Source organism: Apodemus sylvaticus, chromosome 7, assembly GCF_947179515.1.
Source record: "Apodemus sylvaticus chromosome 7, mApoSyl1.1, whole genome shotgun sequence".
Taxonomy (NCBI): Eukaryota; Metazoa; Chordata; class Mammalia; order Rodentia; family Muridae; genus Apodemus; species Apodemus sylvaticus.
The window spans coordinates 58,645,546-58,670,570 of record NC_067478.1 but is presented as its reverse complement, the minus strand read 5'-3'; the positions used below and the strand labels follow the sequence as shown (position 1 = coordinate 58,670,570).

General features: G+C 46.5%; 1 protein-coding gene across 1 annotated transcript in view; it reads left to right on the top strand.

The window, feature by feature from the left end:
* Myo1e (myosin IE) overlaps positions 1 to 23,425 on the top strand; it is a 191,690-nt gene extending 168,265 nt beyond the window's left edge. Inside the window, exons 23-28 of the mRNA XM_052187898.1 lie at positions 1,521 to 1,667; positions 3,216 to 3,373; positions 3,726 to 3,815; positions 6,805 to 7,006; positions 19,474 to 19,643; positions 22,380 to 23,425. Coding sequence (XP_052043858.1) covers positions 1,521 to 1,667; positions 3,216 to 3,373; positions 3,726 to 3,815; positions 6,805 to 7,006; positions 19,474 to 19,643; positions 22,380 to 22,456 — 844 coding nt within the window. The 3' untranslated portion in view covers positions 22,457 to 23,425. The remainder of the gene's footprint in view (positions 1 to 1,520; positions 1,668 to 3,215; positions 3,374 to 3,725; positions 3,816 to 6,804; positions 7,007 to 19,473; positions 19,644 to 22,379) is intronic.
* The last annotated feature ends 1,600 nt before the right edge of the window (positions 23,426 to 25,025 follow it).

Genomic DNA, 25,025 nt, shown 5'->3' with positions numbered 1-25,025 from the left:
TGACCACGTGGAGGGGGGGGAAGAGCCCCAGGGGCAGAGAGGTGAGAGTATGTGGGAGAGCGGTGAGCAAAGAGAGAGAGGAGGGGCAAGTAGCCCCTCTTATAGTGGACCAGATCTCTGGGGCGGGGCATACCTGGCTATTGCCAGGTAGGTGTGGGGTGGAGCTTACACAAAACCCCAACAGACCTAGCATTCCAGTTCGGTAGGTCAAACACCTGACCAGCCACCCCCAGGAAGGCAGGCTCCCTTTAAGCCAAGTTGAAAAGATAGATGGAATAATTGTTCCTTTAAGGATACTTTTCCTTCCCAGAATTTCTGTCCCCTAATACAATTCTTCCTAGACATCAAGAGGTCATCATGAGGTTCATTGTAATTATAATCCCCCCCCAAAAAATAGATTAATCTAAAGTTTTAAAAGCAGAAGTAAAAATGTTGAAGTATTTATATTTTTTGTTTTTATTTTATATGCATGAGTGTTTAAAACGCCTGCATGTGTCTGTGCACCACTGCACATTTGTAATACCTACAGTGGTCAGAAGGAGGCATCAGATCCCCCTAAGATTGACATTACAGACAATTGTGAGCAATCATCTGGGTGCTAGGAATCCAACCAGGGTCACCTAGGAGAGAGGCCAGTGGTCATAACCTCTGGACCATCTCTTTAAGCCTTAAAATATATTCTTTAAATATAGACTATTTGTTCTTAATTTTGAAACCACATGGAAGTGTTTTACTTACCATAGTGGTTAGCCATCAAATTCCTTTTTTATAAGGAATTTTTAATGTGTGTGTGTGTGTGTGTGTGTGTGTGTGTGTGTGTGTGTGTTTCGCACATGTACAGGTATCCTCAGGGGCCAGAGGAACTGTATTTACAGGCAGATATGAGCTGCCCAATGTGAGTGCTGGAAATTGAACTCAAGTCCTCTTAACTACTGAGCCATCTCTCCAACCCCTCAACTTCTCTTTGAAAACAGACTTCATCAATTTTCTTATGTAGTTCTTAGTCTGTGTTGTGTTTCAAGTGATACTGTTACCTTCTTTTCATGGTTACATTATATTTACTGGGAGGAGAGCAGCCTGCACATTCCACAGCATGTCCTCATCAGAGGACAGCTTGCAGGAACTGGTCCTCTCCTTCCACTGTGTGTATCCCCAAAATCAAATTCAGACTCAGGCCATGCTAGTCAGCTGGAGCCTTTACCTGCTGAGCCATCTCCTGGTCCTGTTTTACATATTATGAGAGGGAGAGAAGAGAAAGGGAGGGAGAAGACAGAACAAGGGAAAGAAGGTAGGAGAAAGAGCTTAGTATTATGGTACAGGATGTTTTTTAACGAGTAAAAGTCATACTGAGGGGCCTTGTATACAGCTCAGCGGTGTTCAGAACAGGCCCTGTGTGCACAGTGGTACAGTGCACGTGTGTTTAGCACGCATGCCCTTCTCCCTGCCTCCGAATGAGAGTGACAGAGCAGGGAGGGGGTGAGCAGAAGCGTGGCTCATGCTGACTGTGTCTGACCTCTCAGTCCCATGCAGGACGACCTCTTCATCCTCCACGAGCAAGAGTATGACAGTTTGCTTGAGTCCGTCTTTAAGACGGAGTTCCTGAGCCTCTTAGCAAAGCGATACGAGGAAAAAACCCAGAAGCAGCTACCTCTGAAATTCAGCAATACGTGAGTTGGGATATGGAAGTGGGGAGCCCTTCAGGGTGGGTTGTGTGGTCTGACTGGTTCCATCGCTTCAGCAAGCCCTACCCTGGGTACCTCAGTGTCTCCAGGAACAGTGGGGCCCGTTGAAGACAGCCTGGGTGGTCATGGGCTAGGGTCATGCTAGAGTCAAATTTGTGTTTCTACGAAATAATCAAATCATCAAGGGACTTTTTTTTTATCCTTTACACAAAGATCACTCAAGTAAGACAAGGGAAACCAGGCATAGCAGAGTGAGGGTAGAGTCAGGCCGGAAGCAGGAAAAAGTGATTGGAATGGGGGTTCTGGCTGGTGGGAATCAGGATTTGGGATATGGGTGTCAATGTCTCATGTCTTGGTTCCCCTTCATGAGTCTTGGTGAAGTGTTCTAATGGACAAAACACTACACATTGTTGAGGTTCAGACCTCACCTTTGCTGAGTGAGAGTTATTCAGCTTCTCTTAAATTTCCCTATCTAGAGAGTAGAAATAGGGTCCATCTCCTCTTACTCATAAAAATTAGGTAATCATAAGACTGTAATGCCAGGATGAAGGAACCTGACAATAGACAGCGACTTAGATTCGTTATTATTTAAGTTAAAAGAACAGATATATATGGTGCATCACGGAGGTGTACAGGCAGCATTTCTTTTGGCTCAGAGCTCAGGAGACACTCCTCTGTAGCAGGACGGAGACAGTCCTCCATAGCAGGAAAATCAAAGCCGAAACTTGAGGCAGGTGGTCACATCTTTTCACACTCACAGTCAAGAACAGAGAGAAATTAGCATATGTATGCCTGCTTGTGCTTGGAGTCTCTATACATCAGCCCAGGATTGCCTGAATAGGGAATGGTGCTGCCCACCACCATATGGCCTGGGTCTTCTTCCCACATCAATTGTCATTAGTAAACAAAACAAGTCCCCCCCCCACTTACACACAGGACAACCTGACCTAGGCAGCATCTTATTGAGACTCTCCCTCAGGTGAGTCTAGATTGGACCAAGTTGATCATTAAAACCAACCATCATACTCTCCATCCCATTTGGGTTTTGATGGGGTGTTTGTTTGTTTGTCTGTTTTCCTCTGTCTGGGTGAGTGATGGAAATAGAATAACAGAATATAACTGAACAGTAGCCAAAGTGTATAGTATGGGATCTTCCACCATCTTGTGTCTGACATCTCCGTCCTCCATATAGAAAACAAAAACAATGATAAGACTTCAAAGAAGTTGTTCCTTCCTCCTGTCCCTCAGGCAGGCACCTCCGACCATCTTGAGAGTGAACCTGAGATATAACCGAGGAAACCTGCTCACCAACAGGGTCCTCACAGATGTTGAACCCCAAATGCCTGTGCTTCCGGCATGGCAATCACCTTGCAGCTGTTCCATGCTGATGTGTACCGTCCCGTTTGAAGGCTAGGTGGCTTTGGTTTGATCCCATCCTATGGTTGTCACCTCCCCTGCAGCAGTTAGCTCATAAGCACCGTTTCCTCACGAGCTCCTTCTGGCTCATAATTTCAATCAATGTGCTTGTTGCAGCCTTGAACTGAAGTTGAAAAAGGAGAACTGGGGCCCCTGGAGTGCAGGGGGCTCCCGGCAAGTGCAGTTTCACCAAGGCTTCGGTGACCTGGCCATCCTCAAGCCCAGCAACAAAGTGCTGCAGGTCAGCATTGGACCCGGGCTGCCCAAGAACTCCCGTAAGTGTTCCAGGCTCTGCTTCTACCGGACCCTTGTGCCTGTGTCCCCTGTACAGATCTGAGGACAGGAGTCTGTGTTTCCATTGTTGGCTGTGGTGGGGTTCTCAAGAGATAGGATGGTGCCAACTAACGCACCGTTAAGGAGAATGGGCAGGCTGGAGCTGCTAAATGGATGTATTATTCTTGTGCATGGTGTACCTGGCATTCTTGTCCTAGCCGGGTTTAAAATCATTTGTTTGGGCTGGTATAAAGACAAGAGCCTGAACTTGGGGCTAACGAGATGGCTCAGAGAGCAAAGGTGCTTGCCACCAAGTGTGATGACGTGAGTTCAACCCTCGGTTGCTTGTTTCAGGGCCTACCAGAAGAAACACCATGACAAGCAGAGGGTATTCAGGTGGAACTAAGAACAATTACCCGATGAGAGCTGCCCCTGCTCCCCCAGGTAAGCCAAGCATGCACCATGCAGAGGGAACCCTGGGTCTCAACCCATAACTTACGAAAGGTGTTTGGAGAACAAGAGAGACGGTCCAGGGTTTTGTGTTCAGTCTCCAGCACCCACAGAGAAGCTGGGCCCTGTAGCATGCACTTGGAAGCCCAGCGCTGGGGAGGCAGAGCCAAGAAAATGCCCTGTTGTTTGCTGCCTGACCTAATCAGTGAGCCTCCAGTACTAGCGAGTGGCTCTCTCCTGAGCTACAGTTCATACAGTGGGAACTGAGCTCTTCTAGCCTTAACCAGGATTTGCTTCCTCCATTTCTTCTTTAATCCTCGGGGAACATCCAAGCTCAAAGGGACCTGAGAGAAGCAGGGTCTGCACTTAGTGTTATTGTACAGTGTTGGCCTCTGGCCAGGACCATCTGGCCACTCCCTGACCTCAGCTCTGGCCAGAGGGTCCTCTAGCCAAATCAGCCCACGGTGCACCTGACCTTCAACATAGCCACACTTCTAAATGACACTTTCCTCCTCAGTCAGATGAGGAATTACCCAACTTTAAATCTCTCAGGTGTGTTTATTTATTGGGAGCAGGTGTTGGGGTAGGGTTGTGTGTGTGTGTGTGTGTGTGTGTGTGTGTGTGTGTGTATGTGTATGTGTGTGTGTCCATGTGCTTGTTGGTGGCATTGTGCAGATGAAAATGAAGTAGAAACTGCATATACATGCTATGCACATCCATGCAGAGGCCAGAGGATAACCTCAAGTGTTGATTCTTGAGGACCATACACCTTGGTTGTTTTGTTTTCTATTTGAGACAGAATCTCTCTAAATAAATACCCTTGGCTGTCCTAGAACTCATGTAGACCAGGCTGGCCTCGAACTCACAGAGATCCACTTGCCTCCCAAGTACTGACATTAGAGGAGTCTACCACTGAGCCCACCTGCACCATGTTTTTTGATAGAGTCTCTTACTAGGACCTGAGGTCTGCCAATCAGACTAGACTGAGTGCCCACCAGCCCCAGGGATACCACCCACCCACCATCTCCACCTCTGGCTTTTACTGTGGGCAATGGGAACTGAACTCACATCCTCAGGTTTGTGAGGCAACTAAAGTATCCCTTCAGCCTTGATTCCTTAGGATTTTAAAGTTTCCCAGCTCATCACAAACCATACTTTTATAAAATATAATAAAAAAATGAATTCACCAAACAATGAATTGAAAGGCACAAAAAATGCAAGCCAATTTTTTTGTTATTAATTTCGACAGGCATAAAAATACGTCTGCTGAGTGCTTATTTTCGGTATCGGAACTCAGGGTGGACAAATGAGTCTCTGGTGACACGTGGACACTCCCCTACTTTTCTGTGCCCTAGGAAACACCCCACTGTAACAAACTTCTTTTCTTTCCTAAGCACTCTTGGCAGCAAGTGGGGCTGCAGTGTCCTCCCCACTCCCAGATGCTGTGGGGAGCCCTTCAAATTCTTATTCACGGGTCAGATGAGGAGAGAGTCCCATTTGTCCCAAGCGTCTGGTGCTGTCCTGCCTGGAGCCTGTGGGAGGAAATGGCAAATGCACTGCCTGGGGCTGGAGGAGAAGCCCTACTCCTAAATGCTCTGCCCTAGAATACTGCCACTGCCGGTCAGAACAGGAACTTGTTCCATTGTTGCCCAAATGCTGGACTGGTCTCCTTGTTCTTGTGAGACACTCACCTGAAAGTTTACGGCGTCCCCATCAGAGCTAGAACAGAGGCCCCTAAACCCATGGCCGCTCCACGCTACTGGAGAATTCTGCAGGTTTCTGGTGTGTACAATGAAGCCGGCCTCAAAGATCTTTCTCTTCCGCACTGCCTGACGTGTCAGCAGGAAGAGAGACAGGGCTGTGTCATACGTGGCAGGGGGCAATGTTGTCCCCCTATTTTCAAGAGTCCATCCCACCATCCATCTATCCACTCACTGGCTAATGTACCTGTGGAGATCTTATCTAGAAGTCTCTAGTGCACAGACCTTTCGTTGTCCAGCTGAGCTGGCTGGCAGACAGGCTGGTTAGCTGGCTGGCTGGCTGCACTTTCGTCTCCTGCTGTGCGGAGGCTCCCCCACTTCACACAGCAGTCTTCAGCTGAGGGCACCTGAGACTAAAGGGACTCTAGTCAGCTCGCAAATGTGGCTACAGCAGACCTTTCCCTTCTCCCCAATTTCCTCTGCCACCAAGGTCTATTCCTTTATTGGGCCACCTCCTCTTCCTGAGGCTGACTACCAAGTATTGAAGTCCAGCAATCAGAAGCCCGCTTTGGCTCATATAATTAACGTGCCCAGTTAAAATTAAACACCTCATCATAATGGGCTTCTTGTACCTTTATAAGAAGGTACATTTTCCTATGTGTCACGTCTATCTCCTCTCTATCCAGAGGCAGGCTTTTGTCCCGTTCCCCTACCTTCTTTCCGTTGTTACCTTTCTTTTCTTCTCTCTCTTCTATCTCCTGTCTTTGTCTCTTATTCCCTGTCCTCTGTCCCTCTGGGGCAAATAAATCTCCTTTGTGCTAACTTGGTTTTGGGGGTCCTAAGCTAAGACCATTCCTTACACTGACTCCTCAGAAATAAATGGCCAACTGTTAACCCACTGCCCACTGCCCTCCAGAGTCACGGCCTCACAGACCTAAAACCTGCTTTCCCACTAGCAGCTTGCTCTGACTGTGGGCTTTGAAATCCAGATATCCAGAAATCCTGTTGCCACATTCCATAGGCTTGTCGGACGCACTTCCTAGGCAGGTGACATTGCTGCCATCATGTTGTTGTCCCCAAGTATAATCTGATTCAACAGTTATACCTCAGTAATGTTGGAGGAAAACCGTGTCTTCACTTTCTTACAATGTATTACTGGTAGTAATACTTTCAGATGAGGAAACTGGGGACCTTCTGTTAGATAATGGAATAATAGAATAAGCATAGAGGAACCTTTGGCAAGGCAAGAGAAACTGACCTTTTTTCTTCTCTTTCCTCTCTAGGATGTCATCAAAATGGAGTCTTAAGAAACCAGTTCGTGCCTCCTCCCCATGCCCTTGGAAACCAGAGGTCCAATCAGAAAAGCCTGTACACCTCTATGGCCCGCCCACCCCTGCCAAGGCAACAGTCCACAGGCTCCGACCGATTGTCTCAGACACCAGAGAGCCTGGATTTCCTCAAGGTCCCGGACCAGGGTGCTGCTGGGTAAGATTTCCCATGTTGTGCGACAGAGCCAATGAACTCTAGTTCCACCAGTCATGTAGAGGGTTCGGGGGGTAGGGTGGGTGGGGGATTCTATGAGAGTCAGTGCTGAATCCTCAAGTTCAATTTTCTACCCAAGTGCTGCAATCTAGGATCCATGGCTGAGGGGCCAAGTTAGAAGTAGCACTGAGCCTTTCATCCTCTCTCACCAGCTCGCCATCAGCCGCAGGAATCTGCTATTCTGTAATCTTTGTTTTACTCCTGCAAATCTGCTACTCCGTAATCTTTATGTTTTACTCCTGCGAATCTGCTACTCCGTAATCTTTAAGTTTTCCTCCTGCTTTGTTGCGGGATGATGGTTGGTTGCTTTATTATTTGTTTCAGTGCCTGCAGCTGCATAAATGTAACAAAGTCATCCTTTTAGCAACATTTAGAATAGGGTTCCAGGGTCTGGGAAGAAATGACTCAGCAGTTAAGAACACATAAAGCCTTTGCAGGACCTGGGTTCTGTTTCCAGCACCCACATGGGTAAGCTTATGAATTATTGTACAACGAAACTTTTCCTGAGGAGTCGTAACACACGTCTACTCACCTCAGATAAGGGACAAATCCCAGTAGGGATATTTCCAAAGTCTAACTTAGTGAACCAATGAATTTTACTTCAAAGTTACTTAACAGGAATATGGGGGAAAGGTAACAGGAGCAGAAATATCTCAAAGACAGCTGCATCGCCCAGGCCCACCCAGCGTGACTGACAGCTCACAAAAGCTGGGAGACCCGGGGCACAGGGCACAGCCTGCAGACAGCTCAGGCTAAACCCCTAAACCTCTCAGAGCCTTCTTCGCAGCTTTTCTCCTGTGAGAGCCATCTTTGCCACTCCGCTTCTCATGCACTTGCACACGAGTAAATACATTTCCAAAAGTATTTAAAAGGCATCCTATCTTCCTGTCCTATGAGGTGTGAGTGATTAAGCTTGTCAGTCTTGAAAGCCACACAAGAGCCCTTGCCTTTCTAGTAAAGGAAGAGTCAGGCTTTTCAGCCTGAAAAAGGGAGGACCCTGGAACTATGGGGTGCTGTGCAAAGGACTCCCAGTTAGAAAAGGGCAGTAGACCTGGTCTTTGTGGTCACAGGAAAAGGACTGAGGTCAGGGACAAGACCAGTGAGGGAACTCTGCTAGGAGGGCTCAGTGAAAGAAATCTATCCTAGCCACACAAAAATGAACTGCCGTAAGTGCTAAGGAGTCCCTTAGAATTCTGACTCAGAGTGTCCGGTCATGCTAAGCACGATTGCCAGGTGCACAAGTCAAGCCCCACCCGAGGGAGAGCTCTAACTTAATCTCTATTACCTTACATTTTAGTTTGCTCTCTGTTGCTGAGATAAAATACTCTGACCACAGCAACTTGGGGAGGACAGGGTTTGTTTGGCTTACAGTCCAGGTCACGATCCATCACTGAGGCTTAGGATCAAGACGGGAACCCAGAGCAGGCACCATGGAAGATCTTTGCCTATTGGTTGGCTCCCTGGCTCACTCAGCTCCTTGTCTTATACAACACAGGCCTAGGCTCTGCCTAGGGATGGTGCCGCCCAAAGTGGGCGAGGCGCCTCCACATCAATGATTAATCAAGACTATTTCTCACAGAGATGAACACAGGCTCATTTGATCAAGGCAATTCTTCAACTGAGGTTCCCTCTGCTCAGATGACCTTAGGTTGTGTCAAATTAACAATGAAAACCTATCAGGACACTTGAAGCCTGCCAGCCCTGAGCTTCAGTTTCTTCGTATAGACTGATGTGATACCATCATGCTCACAAGCATGTGGGGAGAAGATATAATAATATACTTTATATGCTTAGCATGGTACTTGTATGTAGAAGACAACCCAGTCAGCATTTGCTTGAACATCATGATGATGATGATGATGATGATGATGATGATGATGAGGGCCACGATAAAGGTAGTGATGGTGATGATGGTAATGGCAGTGAAAATGACTACAAGATTATGCTCGGCCTAGTGACATTATAATATTTATTTATGTATTTGCTTTGTGTGCATTTGCATATAATGAGAAGAGTAGAATATCACACAATGGTGCCCATGCAGAGGTCAGAAGACAGCGACAGCTTTCTGGAGTCATTCCTCTCCTTCCACAGCATGGGTTCCAGGAATCAATCAGATTTGGCAGCAATCACCTTTACCCACTGAGCCATCTCACTGGTCCCACCTAGTGACTTTAAGGTGTCTTCCGGCTCTCTGGTTTCCCAGTTATGGAGCTAGTAGCTCTGTGTGCTGAAGCCAGCCGAGGGCCTGCTTCTGGCCGCTTTCTTCCCTCCTCCCATTTCTCATGCCCATTTCCAGTTTTCCTTCTCTCTGTTGTCTCATGAACAGTGGAGAAATTTTAAGGAGAACCAGGAGAAGAGTATACAAAATAGACCTATGCTGGGAGAAAGAGCAGGGCTCTTCTGTGCTTTTCCTGGGCACCTCGATGGCACTCCTGGGTACCTCCATGCCCTGTTGTCCTGTTTCTTTTGCCTCAACCACTTTTTCCTGAAGATCTCATGGACTTAGTGTTCTCTCCCAGAGTGCCTTTCCCCTGTCAAGTCTTACTTATCCTCTCTTGGGCTGTAGACGAGAGGCACTTTACACTTCATCACACAGGCGGCCATTAGCAGATAGATGGGTGCCTCCTTCTCTTATGTAGACAGCTGTCTCCCACTAGTTGCCATGGCCAGTTGAGTTACTGGCTTAGCTTCTTTCTATGGTTCTCAAATCCTGCTCTTCACCAGAATTTCCTGGAGGACTTGCTGAACCATAATCCCCTCCTTAAAATTTGAATATGGCAATACATGTGTGTGTGTGTGTGTGTGTGTGTGCATGCACAAGTGTGCATGTGTGAGTGTGTGAATGTCACACGTGTGGATTTTAAATGTTACTTTCTTTCTTACCACCTTACTATTATTTTTTATTTTATTTTATGTTGGTTTTTCAAGACAGGGTTTCTCTGTGTAGCCCTGGCTGTCCTGAAACTCACTCTGTAGACCAGGCTATCCTCGAACTCAGAAATCTGCCTGTCTCTGCCTCCCAAGTGCTGGGATTAAAGATGTGTGCCACTACTGCCCGGCAGCCATCTTACTATTTGAGACATGGTCTCTCACTGAGCCTAGAGCTCACCAATTGGCTAAACAACCTGGTTAGTCGGCCTTAGCAATCCTGTTCTCTCCACTTCCCCAGCTCTGGGATTGCAGGCACTCACTGCCACATCTAGTGGGTCTTGGTTATCTAAACTCAGGTCCTCGTGTAGCCAGCCAAGTGCCAATGGAACTGTTTTCCTGCTTACATCTGTACCAAGTTCCCAGACAGTACTGATGGCAGTCATCCAAGGAAGGACCACATGGCGTCCTTCAGAAGTCTAAAGGACAGCTAATATCTGATGACAAGGCTCACAGAAATGTGGGGGGAGGCTCTCTGTCAAGGCCTGGTGCTCTTCATATCCATGAACATCCCTGAAATAGTCACAAGATTATTCTTGGGCCCCGTTTTCTGTTCCCAAGGAGGCAGGGGGATTATAAGCAATCACTACTCCAAGTCTCCTCGCTCTGTCTGCTGCCTTTCTATTTGCTTTGGTTTTGGCAAGCAACACCATCTTTTCAGCCTGCTTTGCAAGTTGCAGACTTGCATATGGGCCAGGTGGGAGCATCTGTCAGCCAAAATAGGCAATGTAGGAACGCTGGGCCTTGGGTCTTCACCAAGGCTGCTCCCTTCCAGCCCCACTTAAGTCCTGCCGCACCCTTCCCCGCCTTCATTTCATGACGCCAAGTACGCATGCTGCTTGCTGTCCTGGAGACAAGCTGGGAGGAAGAGCTGTCCAGTAGGCCGGATGACTGTCCTGCCTGCCATAGGTGTGACTCTGACATTAGCACTCTTAAGTCCAGAGGCTACAAGAATTCCAGCCAGTCTCCTCCTTATACATTTAGCCCTGCTTTGGAGACAGTCCTTGAAAAAATAGGAATTTAGCTGAGCATGGTGGCTCCGCCTCTAATCCCAACATTTAGGAGGCTGAGGCAGAAGGGTTACTTTAAGTTTGAGTTCCAGGCTAACTTCAGCTAAAGACTGAGACCACATGTCTAAAGAAAACAAGAAAAAAAGAAAAAACAAAACAAAACACAAGGAGGTGGGGAAAGAGGACCTGGAGAGATGGTTAGAGGGTTAACAACACTGGCTGTTCTCACAGAGGACCTGAGTCCTGTTCCCAACACCCACATGGTGGCTCAGAACCCACTTCACCCTCATTCTACAGAGATTAGATGCCCTCTTTTGGCTTATTGGGGTGCTGCACACAAGTGCACATACAAAAACCACACTTACATAAAATAAAAATAAATCTTTTTCTAAAAAAGACAACAAGGGAATAAGGGTATGGGAAGCTAGCATTTATTTTCTACAACACAGGTTTGATAATTCAGTTTTTTAACATAGCAGAGAACTTGACTGGGGCATTTTAGGGGCCTCATGATCACCTAAATTGAACAGTTTCTCTTTGCCAAAAGACCAACCATAGCCAGGTATGGTGGCACATGCCTGTAATCCTAGCACTTGGGAGGCAGAGGCAGGCGAATTTATGAGTTCGAGGCCAGCCTGGTCTACAGAGTGAGTTCCAGGACAGCCAGGACTCCACAGAGAAACCCTGTCTCAGAAAACCAAAAAAAAAAAAAAAGACAAACCATGTTGAGTCTCCAAGAAAGCCCCAAATGTCTCCATAAACACGAGGTTCCTACTGAGGTCAAAGTGCCAAAGACTCACCTAGATTTTACCACCCAAGATTCAGACCACCGCTGCCTCACCTCTGGTCCTCGGCATCCTGGCTTTATCCTGCCTTCCTCTCTCCCACCCCTTGGTGGTGTTCTTCCTGACAGACATGTTTCACACAGCCGTTATTTCTGTTGGACCTCAGACCATGGCTAAGATCAAATGGTTTCATTAGCACCTCAGGTTTGCTGGGGAATGTGTCAGCTTAGTTTCTACTTAGTCAGTTGGTTTTGGAGAGAGCAGGAAGTTCACTATATTCATTATCATCCCAACAGTTATTTATCTGTCTGTCTGTCTCCTCCCCTCCCTCTCTTCCTCCTTTTCTTTTTTCTTTTTTTCCATAATGTTGGGGATGGAGCCCAGGCCTTACTCATGCTGAGCAAGTGCTTTAGCCCTGAGCTACATCCTCAGCCCCTCAAGCTCCCTCGGCCTTGTTTTTTGGCATTGGTGATTGCCACCCTTGTCCTCAGCACACCTTCCTTCTCCAAAGCTATACAGGGGGAGTCGTGGGTTTTCAGCCTCTTCATGATGCACTCAGGGTAAAGCTCTGCCCTGATTTTTTTTTCTAGTCATGATAGTGCACACCTTTAATCCCAGTGCTCAGAAGGCAGAGGCAGATAGTCTCTGTGAGACTGAGGCCAGTCTGGTCTACAGAGTGAGTTCTAGGCCTTCATAGTGAGACTTTCCCCAGATTCGTAGTGACTCTTGATCTGGCTGGCCATCGGTGTGCTGAGTAGCTTTCCTTCTGGGCACTTCAGTGTGATTTATCTGTAGTTCTCTGTGAAAGAATTGAAGCCAAGACTGGAAATGTCTGTTGCCATTTTTAGAAAAAAAATTTATTTATTTATTATATGTATGTGAGTATACTGTCATTCTCCTTGGACACACCAGAGGAGGGCACTGGATCCCATCACAGAGCCACCATGTGGTTGCTGGGAATTGAACTCAGGGCCTCTGGAACAGCAGCCAGTGCTCTCAACCGCTGAGCCATCTCTCTAGCCTGTCTGTTGCCATTTTTAATCCTGTGTTCTGTTTCATGAGAGGGATGGCTGGAGGAGCTCTCAAGGTGCTCCAGAGGTTAAGCTAACTAGAAGTAAGGAGACAGAAAAACGGGAGCAGGTAGTGGGCTGCAAGACTGTGGCCACACCGCAAAGGAGGGAAAGTCAGGAAACTTTAAGTGCTGCCTGGGTGTCTCCAGTCAGAAAGGACGCTCCTAATGGAGTCATATTTTCAAAAGGCTTAAAATTTCCAGCAAATGTCCAATAGCAATATTCTCAACCCACAGTCTACGGGAGCAGTTGGAACCTGGCCCAGACCGACTCCAGGTCTTAGGAATTCCTGGCACCCGCTCCCTTATTTCCAGTAATGTCTATGGTTTCAGCCGTTGGAGCAGAACATGATTTTAAAAGCCAATACAATGAGGCTCCATTCTTTTCCTTCTTAGAAATTCAAGACCCAAATTTCACATCTGCAGAACAAAAGCAGTGATGTTCAAAAGCTTACTCCCTGGCACACCAGCCTTGGCAGTGGTGGGAACTGCTTAGAAAGTTCACAGAACACGGTGTATCAAAGTTGGAAGGACTGGGCGTGCATCCGGTTCATCCAGCGGTTCCTTTTGCTTTTATTCATCAAATATCTCCTGCGCCATGCTTGTTGGACAACTCATGCCTGTCACTTGACTTGTGTGCTTTGGTGTCTTCATATGTATAATGGGGAGAGTAAGATGCCAATAACGGAGAGCTGGCAAGACGACTCAGCAGGCAAGGGCATCTGTTATCAAGCCTTAGGACCTGTGTTTGATCTCTAAGGACCCTCATGGTGAGAAAGAACAGACCCCCCTCCCCAAAGGTATCCTCTGACCTCCACATAAGAGCCACCCCCCATAAGCATTACACACACACATCAGCAAGTTAATTGGTTAATTAAACTTTTAAAAATGGATAAACCGGGAGTGGCAGCATAAACTTTTAATCCCAGCACTTGGGAGGCAGAGGCAGGCAGATCTCTGTGAGTTCAAGGCCAGCCTGGTCTACAAACCGAGTCCAAGACAGCCACACAGAGAAACCCTGTCTGGAAAAATAAAAACAAAACAAACAGGAAAAAGATATTTAATAGATGATGAAATTCCTATCTTTCAGGGTTTTCGTAAAGATGATAGACTAAATATACAACAAAGCCCAGTGTAGCTTGAGTTGGAGGAGCTGGGTTTTGAGGGTCTGGGAATCAAGCCTAGACTCTCATACATTCTAAGCACATTCTCTACCACATAACTGTATACTTAGCTGGGAAATTCTCTCGTGTTTGTTCCTAGGGAGCTAAGCAGGGGAAACGCTCCCCAGTACACATGAGGACTAGGTGGATTGTTCATGGTGCAGAACAGAGCAGAGGCAGGGTATACTGGTACAGGGACGTTGCAGCTGTCACTAGACACTGTACTCAATCAGGACAACTTAAAGCTCCAAATCCCTTCTTGCCCTGTGCGTCATGTGCCTCCGACATGGGACAGCTTCATTTCTGATCAACATCACATCCACATACTATGGACCAGGGAAGGGGCATCAACTAGTCTTTAATTTGGAGAGGTTTGATGCCAGCTAGGTTTTCATATCTTGGGAGGCTTGCCAGCCAACCCTCTGTGAGCTCCTGTCAACCGGCATTGATCTCAGTGCCTGCACTGTGGTCTTTTCTAGCCAATAATGTAGGATTCACCTTGCAGGGGAAAATTCTCAACACGCAACCTGGATGTGCTGTGCATGGTTCCTCAGGAAGAATGAATAGCATTCTGGGTTATAGTGTGGTTTTGCTTGAGTATAATGCCCTGCTCCAGAAAAGAGAAGTTAAATACTGGGCACACGATATGCAATTTGCCTGAACTAAACTGATTCATCAAATCATAACAGGAAAGCTAAGTTTCACTGTACACAAATTCTCTGAGACGGCTTAGCAGCTAAGAGCCCTCCCTGAGGATCTGAATTCTATTCCCAGCACCCAATTAGCAGCTCACAAAATTCCATTTCCAAAGGATCCATGCCTTCTTCTGGCCTTCAGAGGCATCAAGCAAACACATGGTACACAGATAAATGTGCAGACAAAACACCCATACATGTAACATTAAGAATTTTTTTAATTACATAAAGGCAGCAAGTAAATTCCTCCGCAGGCAAATGTGCTTGCTGGGAAGCCTGATGACCTGGCTTCAGCCCCAGGACTGCCCTGTTTGATAGTGTGTAGTTTTAAAACTACATACTAACATATGTGCCTGCACAGATATGGGCAAGTCCACAGATAAAGTAACTTGGGATTATTGACATATCAGCAGAGATTGCAACTTTATTATTAAACTGACATCCTCAGTGTAGTCTCCATTCTCCCAGTGTAGGTTCTGTCTTTGTTTTCAATCCTGGAGAGTGTGTGTGTGTGTGGGGGGGAGCAGTGATATTAGAAATACAAACAGCACAAAAATAGCCAAGGGGCCAGAATTACCCAAACCTTGTAAAGACAGTTAAAAACAAGTGGAGGAGCCAGGCAGAGGTGGCACACTGTAAGCCCAGCACTCTGGGAGGCGGATTTCTGAGTTCGAGGCTCAGCCTGGTCTACAGAGTGAGCTCCAGGACAGCCAGGGCTACACAGAGAAACTCTGTCTCGAGGGGGAGGGGGGAGGAGGGGAAGAACCAAATCCAAAATAACCAAAAACCAAAAGAAAAGAAAAACAAGTGGAGGGAGAGCCCACTGTTTGTTTTTGATTTGATGTCTGAAACCAGATTTACTGTCTATCTCAGCCTGGCCTGGAGCTCTTGGAGATTCTCCTGCCTCAGCCTCCCGAGTGCTAGAATTACAGGTGTGTGCTGCCAAGCCCAGCTCAGAAAAGCATTTTCCAATTTTAATTTTTATCTTTTCATGTGTAAAGGTATTTTGCCTGAATGTGTGTCTGTGCATCATTTGTGTGCCCAGTGTTCTAAAAAGGCAGAAAAGAGCATCAGATACCTGGGAAAGAGCATTACAGACAGTTGTGAGTCACTATGTGGGTGCTGGGAACCAAACCAGGGTTCTCTGCAAGAACAGCAAGTGCTCTTAAGTGCTGAGTCATCTCTCCAGCCTCAGGAAAGCGTTTTTCGGTGATGGTGAATTCAGGTTATTATCGGAAGGGTCTCCTGAACAGCGGCATGTGAGTGAACAGTAAAACTGAACCCAAATGCTAAATTGCAGCAGTTGCCAGTTCCTGGGGCCAATTGGTTTCTTTTTTGTCAACTTGACACAAGCTAGGTTTTTCTGGGAAGACCGACCTTAATTGAGAAATTGCCTCTATGAGATTTGCCTTGTAGGCAAGTCTGTGAAGCATCTTCTTGTTTAAAGACTGATGTCAGCAGTAGTACTCCTAGGCAGGTGAGCCCTGAACTATATGAGAAGGCAAAGTGAGCCAGCTAGTAAGCAGTATCCTTCCCTGGTCTTTGCTTGGGTCCTGCCTTGAGTTCCTGAACTGACTTCCCTTCCTGATGGACCACAGGCAGAACAACTTGCTTACCTCAGTGTTTTATTACAGCGCAATAGGCAGCAAAGTAGGATACATAGTAAATATATTCACCATGACCAGGTGTTGGGCCACCAGCCTGGCTACCCAGAAAGTGTGCCCGAGCGGGGCAGGCAGAGGGCGGGGCTCAGGAGGTGGGGGGGGAGGGGGGAAAGGAAGCTTGCTTGTTTCCTTTGCTAATTGAATTGTGAGTTAGTAAGATTTGGTTTTTAATGACTGTTTCACAAATAGTTGACACAGTCCCTGAAAGTCTGAGCCATCAGCTCTGCTGAGGACCAAGCCAGGTCTGCTCAGAGGCCCTTCCTTCTGCAGAGTTGGCACTCACCCTGGCTGGAAGCAGTACCTAAAGGACCTCATTAATCAATTTCTGGCACTGTGCTGAAAGCCATTAGTTCTCCATATTTATTACACAGGATCGCCACCTAGTGACACAACAGAGATTGGCCGGGTTCCGGAGGTTTGAGGGGCTCTTTCTAGCCTAGCCTGGGTAATGGCAGTTGTGTTGTGACTGGCTATGCTCTGTGCTGCTTCTAGGTCCCTAGACTGCTAAACCCAAGCGACAGTCAGTCGTCTCTTCATCTGCAGAGATTCATTGTTCCTCAGCTGCACACTGAATTCAAGAGTAGACCCTGTCTCAAAACCATAATGAGCAATAAAAAAAAAGACTGTGTAGTGGCCACATGGCAGCAGGTGTTTGAGCAGTCCCCTGCTTCTTGGGACACTTTCAGCATCTCCCAGCATGCAAGGCCCGGGCCATTCCGAGGCTCAACTGTGCATTGTACAACCCACAGAGGCTTGCCCTGCCAGCTGATTCAAGCGAAGCTTTATGGAGATATAATCTACATACCATAGCATCAACCCACTTGAAATGTCCAGTTCTACAATTTTAGTGTATTGACAAAGTTGTGCGCTATGGCTATAATCTAATTTTAGAATTCTTCCCTCCTCATAAAATAAGGCAGTGGTGGTGCATACCTTTAATCCCAGCCCTCCAGAGGCAAGCAGATTGAGGCTAGCCTTGTCTACAGAACGAGTTTCAGGGCAGCCAGGGAGACACACACACACACACCTCACTAACAATCTATGTATCTATGTTGGCCAGTTATAGACATTTTATTTATAAACACTCATGTTATTTATTACTAAATATTATATGCATATGTTATAAATGGGATCATTTTCATAATTTCACTTCCTTTTTAGTTACACTTGCTTATCTGTATAGTGCACGGAGGGACCACAGCACATGTGTGGCAGTTAGAGGACACCTTTAGGGAACCCGTTCTCTCTTTCCACCATGTCATCAGGCCTGGTGGCAAAGCACCTTCACCCACTGAGTCATCTTGCTGGCCTCAGTCTCAACTTTGAGTTTATCTTTTACACAGACATAGACCCAACTGTGTGTGATATTTATTTATTTATTTATTTATTTATTTATTTGAACCTGGTTATTTGAGACAATGTCTCATGTAGCCCAGACTGGCCTATCACACTCACCATGTAGCCAAAGATGACCTTGAACTTTTGATCTTCCTGCCTTTATTTTGGGTTATGGACATGCCCCATCTCGTTTATGCAGGGCTGGGGCTTGAACCCCAGCTTTTATGCATGCTAGGCAGGTGTTCATCTACTGAGCTGTACCGTACCTCTAACTCTCTCTCTACTGATATCCTGTCATCTCTGTGTTGTGCTCCATTGTGAGCACCTTTCTAGTGTGTTCCTTGAGTGTCTTGAGGCATGCTTGTCTTATCTTTTACTTCTTTGTATTCTGAACGCCACTGATTGTGCTGACTTAGCAGCCTTGGCTCCAAGCCTCCAGCACAGCATTGAGCAGGCATGGCGAAGGCTCACAGCCTTGTTTGCTGCCTCGTCTAGTGAGCAGGGCTCCTTGCTTCAGTCAGGGCTCATGAAGCAAGGTACCAGTATGCACCCTGGACCAAATGCACCCTGAGCAAAAGGGAAGGGAGATGCCTAGTGAATGCTGGGTAGGAAACGAAGTCATTGTAATAACCCATGAGTTAGTCTGCTGGCAGCAAAAGTGTTTCGCATGATGGCCTGGGATGCTGCTTTCCAAAGGACTTAGGACAGAGACAAGTTTCAGGGGCCTGGCCCCAGCCCAGCATCCAGTACCCACCCCATTCGCTCACCTGATACAGCCAGTTCATCACACCTAGCACACATCTGTCTGTTGTCACAGAATCTCAGCAAGTACAAGGCTGTGTGGCTTTTGGCGAACTTAGCTCAAAGTGGAGTGATGAGTGCTTAAGTAAAGGTGGAGATAAGGCTGCCCCTTTCCTCTCTGCTCTTGTAGATGTCAGTAAGCATGGCTAGACCTAAGAGCCTGCCCTTCCCGCGTGGGGGCTTACCTCACACCCTTCTATTTTTAATTGCATTTATTTATTTATTAGTGTGTCGTATAGGTATGTCCGTGCCACTGTGCACGTGGAGGTCAAAGGACAGTTTTTGGGGCTCATTTCTCCCCTTCCACCATGTGGGGTTTGGGAATCAGGCTTGGCAGCAAGTGCCTTTTTCCCATGGAGTCATCTTACTGCTCCGCCAACCTCAAGGTCCTTTTAGAAGAGGGCATAATCTGAATTCCCTTCGTAGACTTTGCTTTGCCAGCCTTAAGCAAAGTGGGGGAAAATGTTTTCTAACTTTCTCTGTCCTTTTTAAAAGTGCTTTTTATAAATATATTAAGTAACCATTTCAGGTGAAGTTTAAAGCACTCATTCATAGGACTGGGAATGTCAGCTCAGTTATTAGAATGCTTGCCTAGCATACTTTTAGGCCATGAGGCTATGATGGTGCATGTAATCAGTCTTCGGGATTTGGAAACAGGAGGATCAGAAGTTCAAGGTCATCCTTGTCTACATAGTGAGTTTGAGGATAGCCTGGGCTACATGATGCCAATGATATACAACAAAGAGCTCACTCACACTTAAGACGAAGTTGTAATTATTCACCTTAGAGACACTGAATAGTAAACTGAGGCAGCATAGTATAAAGGCTGGAAAGATGGCCCAGCAGGTAAAGGTGTTTGAACCAGATTTGTCGTCCTTACTGCAGCCACTATAAAGTATAGCTACTTCTTCATGGTGTTCCTATCTATCTCATGTGGTTCCCCTCTCTCCACAGAGTCCGAAGACAAACGACCAGCCGGCCTCCCCCAGCAGGGGGCAGACCAAAGCCTCAACCCAAGCCCAAGCCTCAGGTGCCACAGTGCAAGGCTTTGTATGCCTACGATGCTCAGGACACAGACGAACTCAGCTTCAATGCCAATGATATCATTGATATTATTAAAGAAGGTGAGCGCATGGCTGGCTACACGAGCCTCCCAGAGGGCATGCGGGGAGTTCATGGGCTCACTGATCACACGTGTGCAGACCAGTGGTTCTCGACCTGTGTGTCTTAGGATTTCATTGCTGTGAAGAGACACCATGACCACAGCAACTCTTACAAAGGAAAACATTTAACTGGGGCTGGCTTACTGTTTCAGAGGTTTAGTTCATTATCCTCATGGGAAGCATGGCAGCGTCTGGGCAGACATGGTCCTGGAGGAGTCAAGAGTTCTACATTGTAATACGCAGGCAGCAGGAGATTGTATGCCACATCAGGCGTAGATTAAGCTTAGGAGACCTCAAAGTCTACACCCACAGTGACACACTTCCTCCAGCAAGACCACACCTAATCCAACAAGGCCATACTTCCCAATAGTAATACTTCCTACGGGCCAAGCATGCAAACAAATGAATATATGGGGGCCATACCTATTCAGACTACCACATGACCCCTTTGGGGGTCAAATGGCCCTTTTGCAGGGCTCACATATCAGATATTTTTATTATGATTCACATAGCAGTAGTAAAGTTACAGTTATGGAGTAGCAATGAAATAATTTTCATAGTTGGGAGTCATCACAACATAAGGAACTGTATTAAAGGTGTCACAACATTAGGAAGGTTGAGAGTCACTAGTATAGACAGAGGTAAGGTAGACCTCGAGCTATTTGATCCAAACCTTTTACAATGCCGGGGATTGAACATCAAGCCTTGTGCCTGCAAGGCCGGCACTCTATACTGGGCTGTGCTCTCAGTCTTTGGACTTCTTATTTTAGTAGGAAGTCTCACTAGGTGTTCCAAGCTGGTCTTGGATTCACTCTATAGCCAAGGCACAAGTTCAGACTTGTGATCCTCCTGCCTCAGGTTCCCAAGTAATTGTGTTTACACTCCTGTCCTATCAGACACATCTAAATCATTTTTCTTAAATGTCCTTTTAAGGGAGGGGATGGAAGTTGTATACAAGTGTGTATTCATGAAGTCACAGATATTACATAGTCATGTCATGGACATCATCTAGACACACACACATACATATCTATAATGAGACTCACTGAACTTTCACACACAATTGGAAGAAAATTTTCAGACAAGTCCACATCAGTTCAGGTCAAGTTTTCCCACAAAATGAATAACCGAAAGCTTAATTTTTAGATCTTTCTGAGTTTGTCACCCTGGTGAGACATGCTGGGGAAATAAGTACCCCCCCTCTGAGTTCCTGGGAATGTCCCCTGAAAGAGGAAATAAGTGGAGACATTTGGCAGAAATTATCTTAATTCTTCACCCCTCACTTCAAAATAATTGCTTCAGATTTATTCTTCATCCCACCAAGCCAAGATAATAATCCAAATAAATATGTATGTGTATTTAAAAAAAAAAAAACAAATGTCCCCAAAGCATGTCAGAATCTTGTTCCTAATCACTGTGGAAAGAATCTTCCCAAACTGTAGAGATCTTCAAAGCCAGAAAATCATAGATGTTGGGGGAGGAGATAGCTCAGCTGGGAGAGTACATGTCTAGCTGAAGGTCCTGGGTTCCATTTCCTTTACAGCATCAAACCACATTTGCTGGTACATGCCTGAGATCCCAGAAGTCAGGAGCTGGAGGCAGGGGAGGCAGAAAGGCAGATGCTCGAGGTCACCCTTTAGTGTGTAGGAAGATCAAGACTACCCGGGCTATAGGAGACACAGATGTTGATAAACCAGAGAAAACATCCAAAGAGCCTCGCTGATGCCAAGACAGGACTGCACTGAAGGTGGGAAGGAGTGCCCAGCATTGAGGCAGAACCGCTTTCCCCCAGAACAGACTGTGCTCGGGTAGGGAATCATGAGAGCAGCTGAAGGAGACGGGACAGCAGGGCCTCAGTCGTCCTGCACCACACTGACGCTGGGCAGGCTGCCCTGTGCTGGGCAGGCCTGACGAGGGTGGGTCCGACAGGGCTCACACCTACAGGTGTTCTCACATCTGTTCTGCAGACTTTCTACCTAAAGGATTCTGACTGATGGTGCATTTGCATGTCTATTTTAAGAAGTCACCTTTTCTTTCTTTCATTTTATTTTTGTATTTTTATTTTCAAGACAGGGCTGGTGTTTGTTTCTTTTTTTCTTTTCCGTTCCTTCTTTTTCTTTCCTTTTCCTTTCTTTTCTTTTCTTTTTTTCTTCTGTATACCTCTGGCTGTCCTTGAACTCACTCTGTAGACCAGGCTGGCCTCAAACTCAAAGATCTACCTGCCTCTGCCTCCCAAGTTCTGGTATTAAAGGCATGAACCACTACTCAGAAATCCACCTGCCTCTGCCTCCCAAGTGCTGGGATTAAAGGCATGCGCCACCACTGCCTGGCCTTTTTTTTCTTTTTTAGATAGGGTCTCATGTAGCCCAGGCTAGCCTCAAGCCTGCTATGTAGCTGAGAATGGCCTTAACCTTTTGATCTTCCTCCTTGTACTTCCTGAATTCTGGGATTACAAGCATGTACCACCATAGTGGCTTCTGCAGTGCTAGGGAAGGAAACCCAAGGCTTCATGCCGGTTAAGCCATGCTCTTTATCAACAGAGCTCTGTCTTCAGCCCTGGAGCAGGTCATTCTGTACAAGAAACCTTTTCCTAACAAGATAAAACCCAGAGGGAAGAAACAATGGATGGAATCAAAGTCACCCGAGCCCATGAGAACAAGCGTGTGTCCCTTCTCACCTGTATTTTTGCCTCCACAGATCCTTCTGGCTGGTGGACGGGTAGACTACGAGGCAAGCAGGGCCTGTTTCCTAACAACTACGTCACCAAGATCTGAGGCGCCCCGAAACTGACATGCAGGCAGAGGAGCTCCAGGCGTGGACTGGGGAGGGGACTTTTTGGGGACTCCCCTTCTGACCCGCTGTGAGCAACTGCTACTCCAAGGCCCGAAGCTATTCTGGCACCTTCCCCATGGAAGACAAAGAAACGCTTGGGTTAGGAACAAGGAGTGTCACTCCAAAAATGATCCTAAAAGGTAGTCTAGTTCCCAGGAGCGCAAAAACAACCACCCACTAAGATTTATTTATTATATTTAAATCTGGTGACAGTAGTGGGGGCTGCTTGGTGTCTAGCCCACAGCCTCCAGCTCACTCACCAGGCCCAGGGAACAGCAGGCGGTGGGTGACTCTATGACAAGTGCCTTTAGTCGAAGAGCACGTTTTACTCATTCCTCGCTTCCTTACCTGATACATTCCTCTCTGCTAACCCTCCCTCGGGGAGGACCCACACTCTGAAGGCTGGACTTGGTGTGAACAGGCACTCACCTGTCTCTGCCAAGAGCAGGCCACCCATCCGAGCCCGTGGGAGCCAGGGCCACTAAGACTGCTGGTGGGGAAGAAGTTGGGTGCTGAGTTGATGGTCTCGCTTTCTCTTGGTCTTTGCTTGTAATGTGGCTGGCCCATGTTGGTTTTTATGTTTAATGGTATGCTTATAAGAAAGATCTCTGCCACCCCCCCAAAGCTGTACATTTATAAAAAGTGATCATATACTGTATATAGAAAAATCTAGAAACACGTATGAATGCAGCAGGTAGTAATCCACTGTACCCATTCATGAAGGTAGGTTTTATTACAGGACTCGCACCAGGTACTTACAGACGCGCTCTCTCCTCTTTGCCTAGAGAAACAGTCACTGCATTCCTGCACAGTCCCTCAGACCCCCTTCCCCTCTCCCTGTAGGTAATTCTCCTGTGACCCCTCTGCCGTCCTCCTTTACCTCCTAAATAAATGTAATGGAGTCAGTGCAATGCCTTGTTCTTTCATTTTGTGGGTTCTGATTTTTCTCTCCCTAAAAAACAGATGGCGTGGTTATACCCACTATTGTCTCTCCATTTTCCATAACTGTCACAAATATCTAGGATGCACAGCTTGCGAGCAGGAAAAGTTAATATCAGTTTATGCTTTAAGAAGTTTCTGTCCTTGTTCTCTGTTCTTGAAATATAACAGGAGAATCAAATATTTAAAGAGGGGGGCTGGAGAGATGGCTCGGCAGTTAAAAGCTCGTTCAGAAGACCCTGCTTCCATTCTGAGAACCCACACAGGGGCTTACAGCCACCTGTGACTCCAGATCCAAGGTATCTGCAACCCTCCTCCAGCCTCCACAGACACTGGGCTTACACATGATATACCACTGTGTGTGTAGGCAAAACACACATCACTTACAATAATAATAATGATTTTAAATTATTAAAAAGGGACATGCAACTACATAAACTCAACAGGGTGATGAGTGCCTGTAATCCCAGCACTTGGGAAGTATGAGTCAAAGGATCAGGAGTTCAAATTCATCCTCAGGAGCATAGCCAGCATGGGACCTGTGAGATCCTGTCTACAAGCAAACAAACAAACAAATAAACAAACAAACCACCCAAAGGAACCTAAGCAATGCTTCAGAATGAGTTCATAAACTACCCCCTTTGTACCAGAGAGTGTGCTATACTAAGTGGTGCCTTGATCTTTTCCAACCCTGTGAGGGAAAACTTATCTGCATGGGTAACAGTGGCATCAAATAATCAGTCCACCAACTAGAGTCAAACCAAGGCCACTACCTTTGAGCAACTGTTCCTTCATACTGTGGTCAAGATGTCTAATCCTCTAACTTCGGAATGCCAAGGTTTTTATTATAGCATGATTTTGGTTTTTAACATATATATATATACACACACACACACATACATATATATATTTACTTATTCACATGTAACACTTCAGCTTTTGCGTGCTTAGTATTCAGCATAAGAGTCTTAAAAATCCTTCATGATACCCTAGAAGCTCCTGAGTCAGGGCATTTAAAAGAATTATTTATTTATGTGTAAGTACACTGTCAATCTCTTCAGACACACCAGAAGAGGGCATCGGATCCCATTACAGATGGTTGTGAGCTACTATGTGGCTGCTGGGAATTGAACTCAGGACTTCTGGAAGAGCAGTCAGTGCTCTTAACTACTGAGCCATCTCTCCAGCGCAAGTCATGACATTTAATGTTTAAGAAAAAAATGTAGCAAAGTATGTTGGCTATTCCTGGCGGTCAATTTGACATCTGGAATTAGCTAAAACCGAAGTGGCTTGGTATATCTGTGAGATTTATTTGTTTTGTTTGTAATTAAATAATTTAAAGTAGGAAGGCCTATGTTTAATCTGGGCCACACCTTCTGCTGGCAGTCTCTATAAAGGACACGGAAGGAGGATACTGAAGACCAGCCTTGTGGGCTGAACTCCTGGATTCTTGGACTTTGTATTGGTTGACAGCCATTGTTGGACTAGCTGTATCACAGCCTCTAAGCCGCTCCAGTAAATTACACACACACACACAGAGAGAGAGAGACACACACACACAGAGAGACACAC